Raw genomic sequence first — 13,049 nt, 5'->3', positions numbered from 1 at the left:
AGGGGTCTGCAAGGAGTCTGGGTTGTGCTCTGCGCCACAAAGAGCAAATGGCTTCTTTCAAATCTCGTTCTTCCTGGAATCGGTAACCTTCACAGTGGCTGGAAAGAGGTTTTCTGCCATACCAGGCACTGGGAGGAACCTTGAGTGCTTTGGGATATAGCCCATGTGGCTGGAAGCCTCAGGGTTCTAAGCAGCACCGTGATGTGAAGGGTCAGGTTGGGTTACCCGTCGGGTGGGAGGGATACCTTGCACAGACGGGGCACTCAGCAGGTGTGCATAACAAAGCGTAACAAGCTTCTTTGGACCCAAGGATCAGCTCCAGCTCCTTGGTTTGTAGATTAGATTCTGAAATGCAAGGAGCAGATGCCAGAGCCATGTCTGCAACCATGGACTTGACCATGGGGGAAACCCTTTTCCCGTGCAACCCCACCTCCACCTCTGAGGAGGCTAAGGATAATAAAAACAAACAGGCCTGTCCTCAGATGCTGAAAGAGGAAGTAGAACTGGGTGCCAGAGGGGTCTGGTAATGGGACACACAAGCCTTTCTATCGAGTTCCTTATCTTGTATACATCACCATGGTATCCAAGTGATGCCCACCTCCAGCTCATGCTGGAGTACATCCCATAATGGTACCAACCAAATGTCATCCCCACCTGCTTAGGTCTCATCCCAGTTCTCGGTTAGCTGTTGTCCATGTAAACCATGTCCAGTGACACTAATTGGATTCTTTTGTTGGCAGAACAGCATGTCCAGGATTGGATGGGTCACAGATACCAAACCGCTTTTCTAAAGTATAGGGGCTGCAGAGAAACATAAACCCTTCTAGGGTCATGGAGCTTTCATAATATGGCTCTACATGTTTGGAGGATGAAGAGAACTTTCAGAGATGTCAGTAAATATGACAGAGAGACATGCACCTCCCGGCTCCATCACCAGAAAACAGTGTAATTCTCAGACTCCAGATGACATTGGAAGCTGGAAGAAGAAGCGGACATGGAAGACTTCACACTGTTATTTTGCATTGTAGCCAAGCCCCGTCACCAAATGTTTAAAAAAAAAAAACATTCACAAATCATACTCCCTCAAAGCGGAAGAAAGGAGAAAAGTTTGTTTCTCTACTGACAACTTGCGTGGAGCTGTCAGCAGCCTGGTGCCCTCCAGGGAACATCAAAACCAAATCATCATCAGCGGCATATTCAGAAAACTAATCGCATGGATAATAGCAAAGGATCACTGCATTTACCTGCAATTAATGGGAACTCACCGTCTCTGCATGACAAACCCGGGGCTCCTTTATTAGCTCAGTTTCTTTGGACACAAATAGAGTCGGGGGGAAGAAAAAAAAATCTTCTTCCTTACACAAGTGCTTTAGCATTCTGCAGTCATGCTGCCCAATTACACAAACCCACACACTGCCACCACTACCATGCTCGCTCCGCTGCTGTTTTCACATCTCTGAGAATTATTTATCTTGGTAAAATGTTGTTGAATAAATAAATCTATCCCTCCCCCTACTCAGCTATGGCACAGTGATGTTGAGAGAGTTACAGCATAGCGCTGTTGAGAGAGTTGGTTGGAAATCACTCCCCACAGGGTTGAATTGATGCAGCTTTCTCTCCAGACCAAACTTTAAACCCTCCCTCCCCTCTGAACCTCCACTCTGCATAATCATCTACCCTTCCCTAAAACTAGGATAATGATTAGGTGGTTGATTTTTAGCTTGGACACAGATCCTTGACGTCTATAGCTCACCAATGGGCAACCTAGACTAGTGAACAGGCCACCTCCTTCATCTCAATGGGCCACAAGACTGTCATAACCAAGACGGTCTCCCAGGGTGGGGAAGTTTTGCTAACGCGCCTACAATTTGCGGGGCATGCCAACTGAACCACAGCAACAACAACGCAGAGGGAGCGCACGGCTGTCACAGTCAGTGTTGTGCGCAATCAGCACGCACCTCACTTCACGTGCCCTGGCTTTATGTGTGTGTCACTTCAATAATACCGGTAGGAAAAAAACTATACAGATGGAAACCAGCAGAATATGGCAACCCTGCATGTGAGCAACTGTACACAAAATGTCTTGCAGGTCACACATAGAATCCCAATGGACTGCATGTGGTCTTACGGGCTGCAGGATGTCCATCACTGCTAATAACTGGTCTACCCACACATTTAAGGCCCCCACAGAGTATTTAGTGACCAGAGGTAGTCAGGACTTTGGCTTTATATTTCTTCCAAAGATATATAATCTATTTAAGGAATTTATATGGCCACCATTAACAAATATCTAAGCAACTCACAATCTTTAGTGTATTAATTATCACAGTACTTCCCTGTGTAAAGAAAGTATTGCGTCCATTTTACAGATGGGGAACTGAGGCCCAGATAAGCTACATGTTTTCTACAAGGTCACATAAAGTTTGGGGCAGAGCAGGGACTTGATCCTGGGTATTTAGCCTCAACACTTTAACCACTGAATCACCCCTTCTCTCAGCTCATAAGTGACACCAGCCTTCCCCAAACCTTTCAATTAACATTTCCAGCTTCAGTTTCTAACATGCGCTCGTGCCATGGGTTAATTTTCTTCTAGACCACTTTGCTTTTTGTCCTTTTTATCTCTTCATTCTGTTTCCCTCACTCCTTCTCCACTCTATCTTGGTTTTCCCTTTTCTTTCTTCTTTGTTGTCTTGGTTACATGGCCAGATTTTTGATACACCGCTAGTTTTCATTCTAATGATGTGTTCTTGTAAAGCTCAATATTTTACTTCAATTGCATGTCACTAGAAAATTCCTTTGACGTGTATAACATTTGTATATCAACCAACTGATATTGCTTGATGACTGACTAATTTGCACAAACTGTGTGGCTTGAGAATTTGAGACATGCTCTGTATCACTTATATAAAAATACACATACTCATACACATGCACACAAATCAATACATTCTTAATTGCAGAGACACAGAGCTTCTCCAACATATTCTGCTAATTACTTGCAACAAACCTTTTCAGTACCAATATATAAATATACTCTGTACCTTTAAGGCAAACAAGTGTCTTATAACTCCATCCCTTGTGCATTCTTCCTCACCTAATCTGACTGACCCAGAAATGGATCACCAGGGATGGCCCCACTGGCAACATTACACCAATTGTCTGGGGGTGGGAGGAGTAATGAAATATTGTTGCTAGGACCCCCTGGAAGACAAGCACAGGAAGACCTCTGGCCTTGGACCACAGGGACCCAGAGGTTCATCTAATCCTACATAAGTTATTTCAGAAACTGAGTCCATGTCTTCACCAAATGGAAGATCAACATCGCCATGATCGATCTTCCGGAGTTGGATTTAGCGAGTCTAGTTAAGACCTGCTGTATCAAACTCAGAAGGCATTCAGCTGGAACTCCTGCTTCTGCAAGGAGTAAGGGAAGCCAATGGGAGCGTTGGCTTCTGTTGGCCTCCCGCTGTGGGTGTGGCTATGTAATTAACATAGCAGGAGTTGCTCCCTTTTAGTGTGGAGCTAGCCTGATTTGCCCATAGAAGGCATTTCTCTCATCTCAAAGAGTTTACTTATTGGATGTACCAGAAGCTGCAGCATCAATGTGGCGGGGGGTGGGGGGGGGGGCCTGAAACCAGCTCTCTTGGCTGCTTCTCTTACCCTGCTACTGAACCAGAACCTCAGACTGGCAAGGCAAAACCAAATGGGAAGCTCCCCAAAAAGCCTGAGATGGTTTGGCAGACACCAGTTAGATCCAGGTGAAAGAAGGAGGCTCTTGCGCAGAGCTAGTGGCAAAGCCACATGCCTACAATAAGTACCAGACTGGCCCTTTAATTTCCCAGGATACATGGGATGCGGAGGGGGAGGGAGGCTGGTGTTCTGAGCTCTGAGCTGTTGCCTACTGTTGACCCTTCTAGGCTGAAGAATCACAGTCGCTGTACTGATGGGCATCACATCCTGTTCTCTTAGCAAGCCAGACGGTGGAATGAGAGAGATTTCTGCGGGGAATGGGCCCCCCAGATTTGCTGGGCTAAAACAAATAGAGAGACCAACATTTCCTGGACCAGTGAAGCCTTCTACACCCTACAGGGGGAAAAGCTGCTTCTCAAAAGGACAGAGTTGGCTGATCCCAGCCTCCAGGCTCCTGCACTGCTCCCCTGTCCATTCCCAGTTAGCTCCTGGCTGCAGAACATTAGTCACAGTTAGTACACATGGAACAAAAGGCAGCTCTCCAGGGTTGCTGACAGCGGCTCAGATTCCCTCCTCCGATTCTTTACCCTAAAAGGATGCCCCTGGTCTCCAGCACACACAGTAAAAATAAAAGCCTTCCCAGCTCCCAGCCTGTATGCCCTGGTTTTCTATGCTCCCAACAGAAAGAGACTCATTCCTAGATCTTATAAGAGACCTGAAAAGGAGGGGGAAAAAGAGCTCATGCCCTATTTTGCTTCTTATGACCTCAAAGAAAGTATGAAAGCAGTGAGGGTGCACTATTCTTTTTGCTAGTAGTCAATGCAGGCAGCTGAAGAATTAGCTAGGTTACTGTGACATCACAGATAACAAAGAAGTGGAAAGTCATTCACTGGTGGAAGGGGAAATGATTTTTACCCCCAATGGTTTACAAACTACTCAGCTTGTTTTGGTTGAGCCCATTTCACACACATCTGAACACACAGCCGTGGGGGGGAGAGGGGAAAACGTATTGACGATTCAACAGCCCGACCCCCTTTCATTTGGGACTGAAACCGTTCCAATGAATGTCTTTTGGTCCTCCCGGGGCAGACCTCGACATGAACAGAGAAGGCAGGAGCAGACTTGCCATGCCTGATATTTCTAAGGTGAAAAGCAAGCAAAAGATATCTGCGAGCACATGGCTTCCCTCACCCTGCTCCAGACACAGTACAAGTTGTAACAGCTCACCACTTACCTCCCACCCACCCCCGCACGCTCTTGGGGTTTACTTAATTCACAAAAGGAATTCAAAATGAAAACACAAAATCCCCAGCCCAAGTTTTCTTCCCAAGATTGACAGCTTCCCCGGTTTCGCCACAAAGATTGCTCAGTACACATCCCAGTTCTACATTCTAGAGAGGCACTCCCACACTTCTGTGTCCTGATGTGGTAGTGACACAAAACCACATTTTGCAGCAGAAACATCTTCCAGCTCCATTATCCGGGCAAAGTCTAACAGCCTGATCCTGCATCAGATGGGGTGCTAAAAGAGCCCATTTTTAGTATTGGGAGGTACTTGAATGGTTCTGAACAGCTTAAGCATAAAGCACCTGCCAAAACAACTGGCAAAAGTCATTCATTCTTGCTTTTAGCTTCAGAAGACAATCACTAGTGCCCTGTATAATAAATAACAGCAGCTGCTACCATACAAAGCTAAAGTTAAGCCATGGATATGCACCATTCATTTGGAGGGTGCCTAATAGCTTTGAGACCGGACTTAAGCCCAGATATCATCAAGAGAGTATTTATTTATATGGAGCTGACCATAGTTACCCAGTAAACACCATGCTTATTACCTTTCAAACACAGCTCCTCTTTCATAGAAATCCCTCTCCCTTTGCATAGCCACACATTCAGCCTTACTCAGATAAAGCAACTACTAACTTCCCTGCTAGGTTTGTGATAAAAGCATGTCTGGTCACATCGGTCTGAAGGAACACCTCCAAAGCATGAGTCATATTTCTTAATAACCCACAATGCCAGCAAGTTCTTCCTCCCCAGCGCATGCAGACACCCTGTGACCTGCCTTTTAATTAGACCGTCTGACCTAAAAAGAAGTTTGTACTTGGATCTATTCTACCTCAAAGTCTGAAGGTGGCTAGACCCATGGTCATGCATCTTTTGGAAGGCACAACATTAAGGGGGAAAACTGCATCCCTCCCGTCATGTCAGCCTAGCCCCTCAGAGCTGAAGTACAATCTTGTACCGACCAATGCAGTTCAACTCACAAAATAGGTAACTGTGCACCGGGCCTATTAAACGCTCCCCACTCATCTCAACACAGCCAGTCTCCATAGCAACTGGCAGCACTGACTTGGGAAGGCCACGCCGGGCCAGGCTTACCTTTTTCAGCTTGCCACTCTTGGTGCCCACGAACGCCAGCGAGTGGTTCTTGTAGACGTAGGCAATCACTGACGTCATCCTGTCCCCATCTTCGGTGAAGATGGGGAGTCCTCGCACCATCTCCGATACTCCCAGAGGGGCATTCATATCCAGGCCACAGAAATCGTCATTGATTGTTAACAGCTGTGAACAGAATGGGGGTAGAGAGGAAGAGAGAATGAGGCCACTGAATATGGAGTAATAATACAGGAGTACCTAGGGGTTTCTTAATTAAGACCAGGGCTGTGTACCAGATGCTACAAACACACAGGCCGCGTCTAGATTGGCATGATTTTCCGGAAATGCTTTTAACGGAAAAGTTTTCTGTTAACAGCATTTGCGGAACAGAGCATCTAGATTGGCACGGACGCTTTTCCGCAAAAGCACTTTTTGTGGAAAAGAGTCCGTGGCCAATCTAGACACTCTTTTCCGCAAAAGAGCCCCGATTGCCATTTTCACGATCGGGGCTTTTTTGCGGAAAACAAATCTGAGCTGTCTACACTGGCCCTTTTGCGCAAAAGCTTTGCGCAAAAGGGACTTTTGCCTGAACGGGAGCAGCCTAGTATGTCTGCAAGAAGCACTGATTTCTTACATGAGATCGTCAGTGCTTTTGCGGAAGTTCAAGCGGCCAGTGTAGACAGCTGGCAAGTTTTTCCGGAAAAGCAGCTGATTTTCCGGAAAAACTGGCCAGTCTAGACAGAGCCACAGTGAGAGACAGTCCGTGGCCCAAAGAACTTAGTCTAAAGACAACTAGCTGAGGTGCTGGAAGAAGGAGGGGGCCTGGGGACATGGATAAGCCACATTTGAAAATGGACAGGCTTGACCTGTCTGCTTTTCACCACAGGCCGTGCCATCCCTCCCTTTCTCTCCCGCTCAAGGCTCCACTCCTGGCTAGGCCTGTAGCTGGAGGCCAGCCAGGGAGACCAGGCAGCTGTGGGGAGTCATGGACCATCCACCTTCCCAGGATGGGGCCCCCCTAAGATCAGCACTGATCTGTGTCGACTGCCCCCAGACTCCCTGCACAAGGTAGGTGGAGGGTCCCCGGGTTTCCACAACGGCCTGTGTGGCTCTTACAATAGCTGGGCTGCAGCTCCGAGGCCCCACCCCGCCAGTCAGAGACAGGCTGGAACAAAAGCCGCATGGGCAGCTGTGGGGTGCCGCTGACCCTCCGCCTGCCTTGGGCAAGAGTTTGGGGGCAGGGACACAAGTCGGGGGCTGCTCTCAGTCCCAGGGGTGCTCTCGGGCACCCTTCCAACCCAGGCAGGCAGAGGGTTGTGGCTTCCCAGTTCAGCTTCTGCTTCCAGGTTGGCCTGGACCGGGGCTTCAGAGGAAAGAGAAAGGATAGAGGCCGGGCCCCAGAGGGGGCAGGAGGCCCTGACCCCCCCCACTCTTGGAAAGGCTGTGCCGTCCTTGCAAATGGTGCCTGCAGGTCAGGGGCAGATTCCTGCATAGAATCCAGGCCCTCCTGTATCCTGTCCCCTAGACCATCCCACCTTAGTCCTTTTGCCAATTGGTTTGTCATTCATGACTTAACCAAGCCCGTGGTCTGTTAAGAAGCTCAGCTTAAACAATCCGAGGTGGTGTCTGAATTGCACCCAAAGAACTCATTTCCCAGGCCCAAAGAAGGGCTCAATGTGGCTTGGAAGCTTGTCTCTCTCTCTCACTAACACAAGGTGTTCCACTAAAGGATATTCCCTCGCCCACCTTATCCCTGTAAGGCAATCAAAGCCAAGACTCCTGGGTTCTATTCTGACTTGCCCAGTGAGACAATGTGAGCTTGGTCAAGCCAGCTAGCTTCTCCAGGTCTCAGTTTCCCCTCAGAGTAAAATGGAGGTCACAAATGCCTCCCTACTTCAGAGGGAGATTAAGGGTGTGTCTAGACTACAGAGTTTTGTCGACAAAAGTGGACTTTTGTCGACAAAACTATACCTGCATCTACACTACTGCTGAGTTCTGTCGACATAACGTCGACAGAACTCAGCAGTTTTGTCGACGCTGGTAAACCTCATTTTACGAGGCATAACACCTTCTGTCGACAGAGTTCTGTCGACAGAAGGTGTTATTGCATGTAGGGTTGTGTCTAGACTACAGGATTTTGTCGACAAAGCAGCTTGCTTTGTCGACAGAACTGAATGTAGTCTAGACGCTCTTTGTCGACAGAAGTTTTGTCGACAGTATCTGTCGACAAAACTTCTGTCGACAAAACCCTGTAGTCTAGACGTACCCTAAGTGTCTGGAAAGCACTTTAGGCCCATGGAGGACTGGAGCTCTGTAGTGGCTCTCTCTTTCTTTCCAAATCCTGAAGACATCAGTAAAGTCCTAACAACCTGAAAAAAATTGTCCTGTCAACTTATATACCTTGCCAGCCACTACCCTCTGGTGAGCTGTGACTGTCTTTTCCTAGATTCAAAATCTTTAGGGTTGGACTTTCCTTTTTGGAACTGTGCACTAGACCCAAAGTGGACAACCACCAGCGTGTAGTGGAAGCTGTGAGCGCATTTGGTTTAGCATATGGTTTAGGTTTGTTTGATGGTGCTTCCTAGAACATCAATGGGTAATGTATTTGTTGTAGCAGATGGCGTTGGCCCAGACATCTCTTCTAAGCTCTAGGCAACTTGGTTTAGTGAGGAGGGCATGGGACTGGAATTTAGGGAGCCCTATGCTGTTAATAGAGGTACTCTCCTTTACCTCCAGTAGAAGCAATATGTGCTTTTGCAGTTCTGTCAGTGCTGATGCTGAGACATTCCAGTCGGGCATAGTGCACTAGATATGACAAGGTGGCAGCTCTAGAAGGCCACACTGTGGTGTATAATAGCACATTTGCCAAGGCAATAGGATCTATGAACCTGATCCATCAAAGTGTTTAAGCATGTGGTTAAGGATTGAGGGCTATAAGAGTTAATTAAATAAGTGTGCGACATGTTTGTCTAATTTTCTTAGATCAATAATAAATTATCATGAGGATTACCATGATATTTGCTTGCATCTTCCTTGACACATGGCTAGAAACTGCTGCTCCTTGCTTGAGTTCCCTAGCAATAAAAACCTGCAGTTGATCAGCTTTGTCTTCACCTGGCAATTACAGGGAATAATTGCAGATGGTTTTATTGAACGGGAAAGTAATGGGTCCTAAAAATAGTTATAAACATACAAAGCCCCCAAAAGCATTCAAAGAGCCATTAGAAAAGAACAGCAAGCTCTGAGCTGTCATTAACCTCTGGAGACTGCACCTTCAGAATTAAAACATCATTTCAGAGAGCATGGATCAAATCTTACGACTCCATGTGATGGGGCACCTGCCCTGCACTGGCTCTGTAAAGGGTTAAAACCAAGCCCTGGAGGAGGGCTGGAGCCATGGAGCTAGCAGCTGCAGCTGATAGCTGCCAATTAGGGCCCAGCTGTGGGCTGTATAAATAAGGGTTCAAAGAGGGAGGAAGGAAGAGACACTTTGGCTCTGACTGGGGAGTAGGAGGGACCTAATTACTAGGGATGCTAGGAGCACGCCACGCCATGCAACACGGACTGTGGGGAAGTAGCCAGGATAGGCGAAAGCAGCAGGTCCACGCCCCTTTGCTAATGGTGAGTGGCTATTTCAGACTGTGGTTTGCCCCTGTGGCAGGGGCTAGATGAAGACTGGCAGTGGGTCACTGAGGCAAGATGGGCATAGGGGGATTGAGGCGGAGGACTCCAGAGTATGGGGGCAATATGGCAGGGCAGTACCCTAGTAGGAGGGCAACATGATCTGGGAGAGATGTGGGCTCTGACTTTGGGCTATGTCTACACTTGTGGCTTCTTGCACCAGAAATATGCAAATGAGGCTAAGCGTGGAATATTGCCGAACCTCATTTGCATGCCTACTGAGCTGCCATTTTTGCAGAAGAGGCTCTTGCGCCAGAAGGAGCTGTCTACACTGCTCCTTCTTGTGCAAGAAAACCCCTCTTGCGCAATGCCGTTATTCCTGAAAATAATTGGCTTAACGGCATTGCACAAGAGGGTTTTTCTTCTACAAGAAGGGGCAGTGTAGACAGCTCCTCCTGGCGCAAGAGCTTCTTCGGCAAAACTGGTGGCTCATTAGGTATGCAAATGAGGCTCAGTGATATTCCACGCTTAGCCTCATTTGCATATTTCTGGCGCAAGAAGCCGCGAGTGTAGATATAGCCCTAGAGTTGTGGAGAATAACAAGTAACAGTGGGTGAGACACCAGCCAGAAGGGGGCGCTCCAGCAGCAAAGAGGCTAATTCCCAGCAGGAGGCGCTCTTGGTGGTAAGACCCACCTTGTTATGCCTCACGAATCACAGTTTGGGTGCTATGAGTTTACAGGCAGATAGACAATTTAGCTCATAAAGTGTATAGCCAAACCCCAGAGGCCAAATTCATCCTTTGCATTACAGAATCATATTCAGCAATTATCTTGTAGATCTCAATGAAGCTAGACACCATTGGGATCCAGATACTAGTAGGATTTGAACAAAGGCTGAATGTTTATATGGATGGAAATGTCAATTGTTACACTACATAGGATGAAAAATATAAATGGGATATAAATCATCATGCTTCAGGGCATCAGTCAACCACCAATTGCATGTGGTCAGGAACAAACACTATGAATTGATTATTCAGTAGCTGTGTGCCACTGGGTTTCTCTCTGAAGAACATGATACTTCATTATGAGAGATAGGATTGCAAGCTTCAGAGAGTGCTAGTTTGAGACAGATTGGCAGTTCTTATGAACTGGCACCACGATTAATTTGCAGCCAGGCCCAATTTGATCAGAACCCTTCGCAAACTTTATCATGATTCGTGTTTCACATATGTAATAAAACCAGACCCACACTTAGCCTGTCCCAGTTTGTCAGACAGACGGAGAGGGAAATAGAGAAGCCCCACCTTATTGGTGCGAAAACAATCATTAATGGGAGCCATGAAACCCAAGCACTGACAGGTAAAGGCTGGTCGGCATGTGATCCTTAGACATGGGGCCAAGCATCTCTAGTGTAACTATCTAACCTCATACTCCACTCACCTAACTGCAGCACATGGTGACCAGTCTGGCTAGAAGAGCTAAAGGTCAGAAGGGACCATAATGATCATCTCATTGTCCCTCTTGCATGATGCAGGCTGTAAAAATCTCACCAAGTGATTCCAGCACTGAACACAACAGCTGACTGAGCTAGGTACAGCTCCAGATAAAGAAGATAAGATAAGTGGAAACCAAGTCGCTTATAGATGGGGGTTGGGGGAGACAGTTGTCCCAGAACCTGGCAATTTAAAAGGGCCCAAGGGCTCTCGGCCACCACCACTGCCACTGCAGGAGCGGTGGTGGCCGGAGCCCTGGGCCCTTTAAATTGCCACCAAAGCATGGTGGGGTGCACTCCAGGTGGTACTGAGGGTTGGCTGCCTTGCTTCACCCCTTCTACCCAAGACCCTGCCCCTTCCAGAAGCACAGAGCTGGGCCCCCCCAAACCTTACCCAGGGGCCTGACAAGTCTGTCGTTCCCCCTGGTAGAGACTCAAATCTGATTGCTATGACTTATTCCCTTGCTTGAGACGACCTGGCTCCAAATAAACTTGTGTTTTGCATTGAAATCAGATCAGTGTCACAACTTTTGTCCATTATAGACGCAAAACAAAAGGTGAAACCCTGTTGATTTCATTAACACACACACCCGGTCGCTCATGGGTACTTCGCAAGAGTGAAACATGTGCGGTCATCCCCAGAAGAGGCAGCTGCAGGGCCACAGTCCCCCACAATATTCTCCAACCCAACCAGACGACATGTAGTTCAGTCTTCATTCACTCCCCTTCTCTGGCGCAAATGCCAATAAGGCCACTAAAGGGATACTTTTTGCGATGCAAGCAACTGTCCCCAAGTTCGGAAAAAGGACGGAAGTGAACAAATGAAGCACATCATGTGGTAATGATTTTCAGCTCACCTGACTCTTTCTCTGAGATCGACTGCCGAAATACAAAAAAGCCCTCTATCTATACAACCCCCCACATCGTGCAAGTTGTGGCGCTCAGATATAAACACCGTTGCTTCTCCATTGCTAAGGTAGCAATATACCATCTCCTTAAGTCAGGAGAAATATTAAAGTAAGTTCAGATTTATGATAGAGAGGCACGGTGAGTATTTTCATGGATATTCCTACAGGCAATATAGAGTAGCTGCGCTAAACTCTCCAGTGCCTTCTCTGCGAGACAATTTTGTATTAACTACTTTTCAGAACGAAAACGGCAGCGCATCTATTAATGCAATAGGAAAGCCAGATATTTCAGGAGAGGTGTTGTCAAATTAGGTCTCTGAAAAGTGCAGAAGGATAGACTGAGGGAATGGGACTAGGATCCAAGGTTTTCCCCTCTCAATCACTGTATGGCTGCATCTAGACTGGCAAGATTTTGCGCAAAAGCAATTGCTTTTGCACAAAATCTTGCCGCCTGTCTACACTGGCCGCGAGTATTTGCTCAAGAACACTGACTTTGTATCGTACAAAATCAGTGGTTCTTGCACAAATACTCCGATGCTCCTGCTCAGGGATAAGCCCTCTTGTGCAAGTATTCTTGCGCAAGAGGGCCAGTGTAGACAGCCAAGTTAATTTCTTGCGCAAGAAAGCCCAATGGCTAAAATGGCCATCGAAGCTTTCTTGCGCAAGAGAGCGTCTACACTGGCACGGAGGCTTTTGTGCAAAAGATGTCTTTTGCGCAAAAGCCTCCGTGCCAGTGTAGACGCTCTCTTGCACAAATACTTTTAACGGAAACGTTTTTCCGTTAAAAGTATTTGCGCAAAATCATGCCAGTCTAGACGCAGCCGATCAGTTCAAATCCAGTCTAGAAGATGGTCATGTGACTGAAATGCAGGACTGGATGCTGGGACATCGGGGTTCCGTTCCTGACACAAACGAAGACCTGTGGCAAGTCATGTCATCTTTGCGCCTTGGTTTC

The 13,049-nt window shown here is 47.3% G+C and overlaps 1 protein-coding gene across 2 annotated transcripts in view; it reads right to left on the bottom strand.

The window, feature by feature from the left end:
* Window positions 1-13,049, bottom strand: part of PLXNA4 (plexin A4) — a 689,852-nt gene that overhangs the window by 609,527 nt on the left and 67,276 nt on the right. For both annotated transcript variants that reach the window (XM_075925673.2, XM_075925677.2), the window contains exon 3: window positions 6,073-6,255. In XM_075925673.2, the coding sequence (XP_075781788.1) occupies window positions 6,073-6,255 (183 nt within the window). The remainder of the gene's footprint in view (window positions 1-6,072; window positions 6,256-13,049) is intronic.

The sequence above is a fragment of the Pelodiscus sinensis genome, chromosome 1, assembly GCF_052426305.1.
Source record: "Pelodiscus sinensis isolate ZL-2025 chromosome 1, ASM5242630v1, whole genome shotgun sequence".
Taxonomy (NCBI): domain Eukaryota; kingdom Metazoa; phylum Chordata; order Testudines; family Trionychidae; genus Pelodiscus; species Pelodiscus sinensis.
The sequence above is the reverse complement of the archived record's forward strand: the minus strand, read 5'-3'. Positions and strand labels throughout refer to the sequence as shown.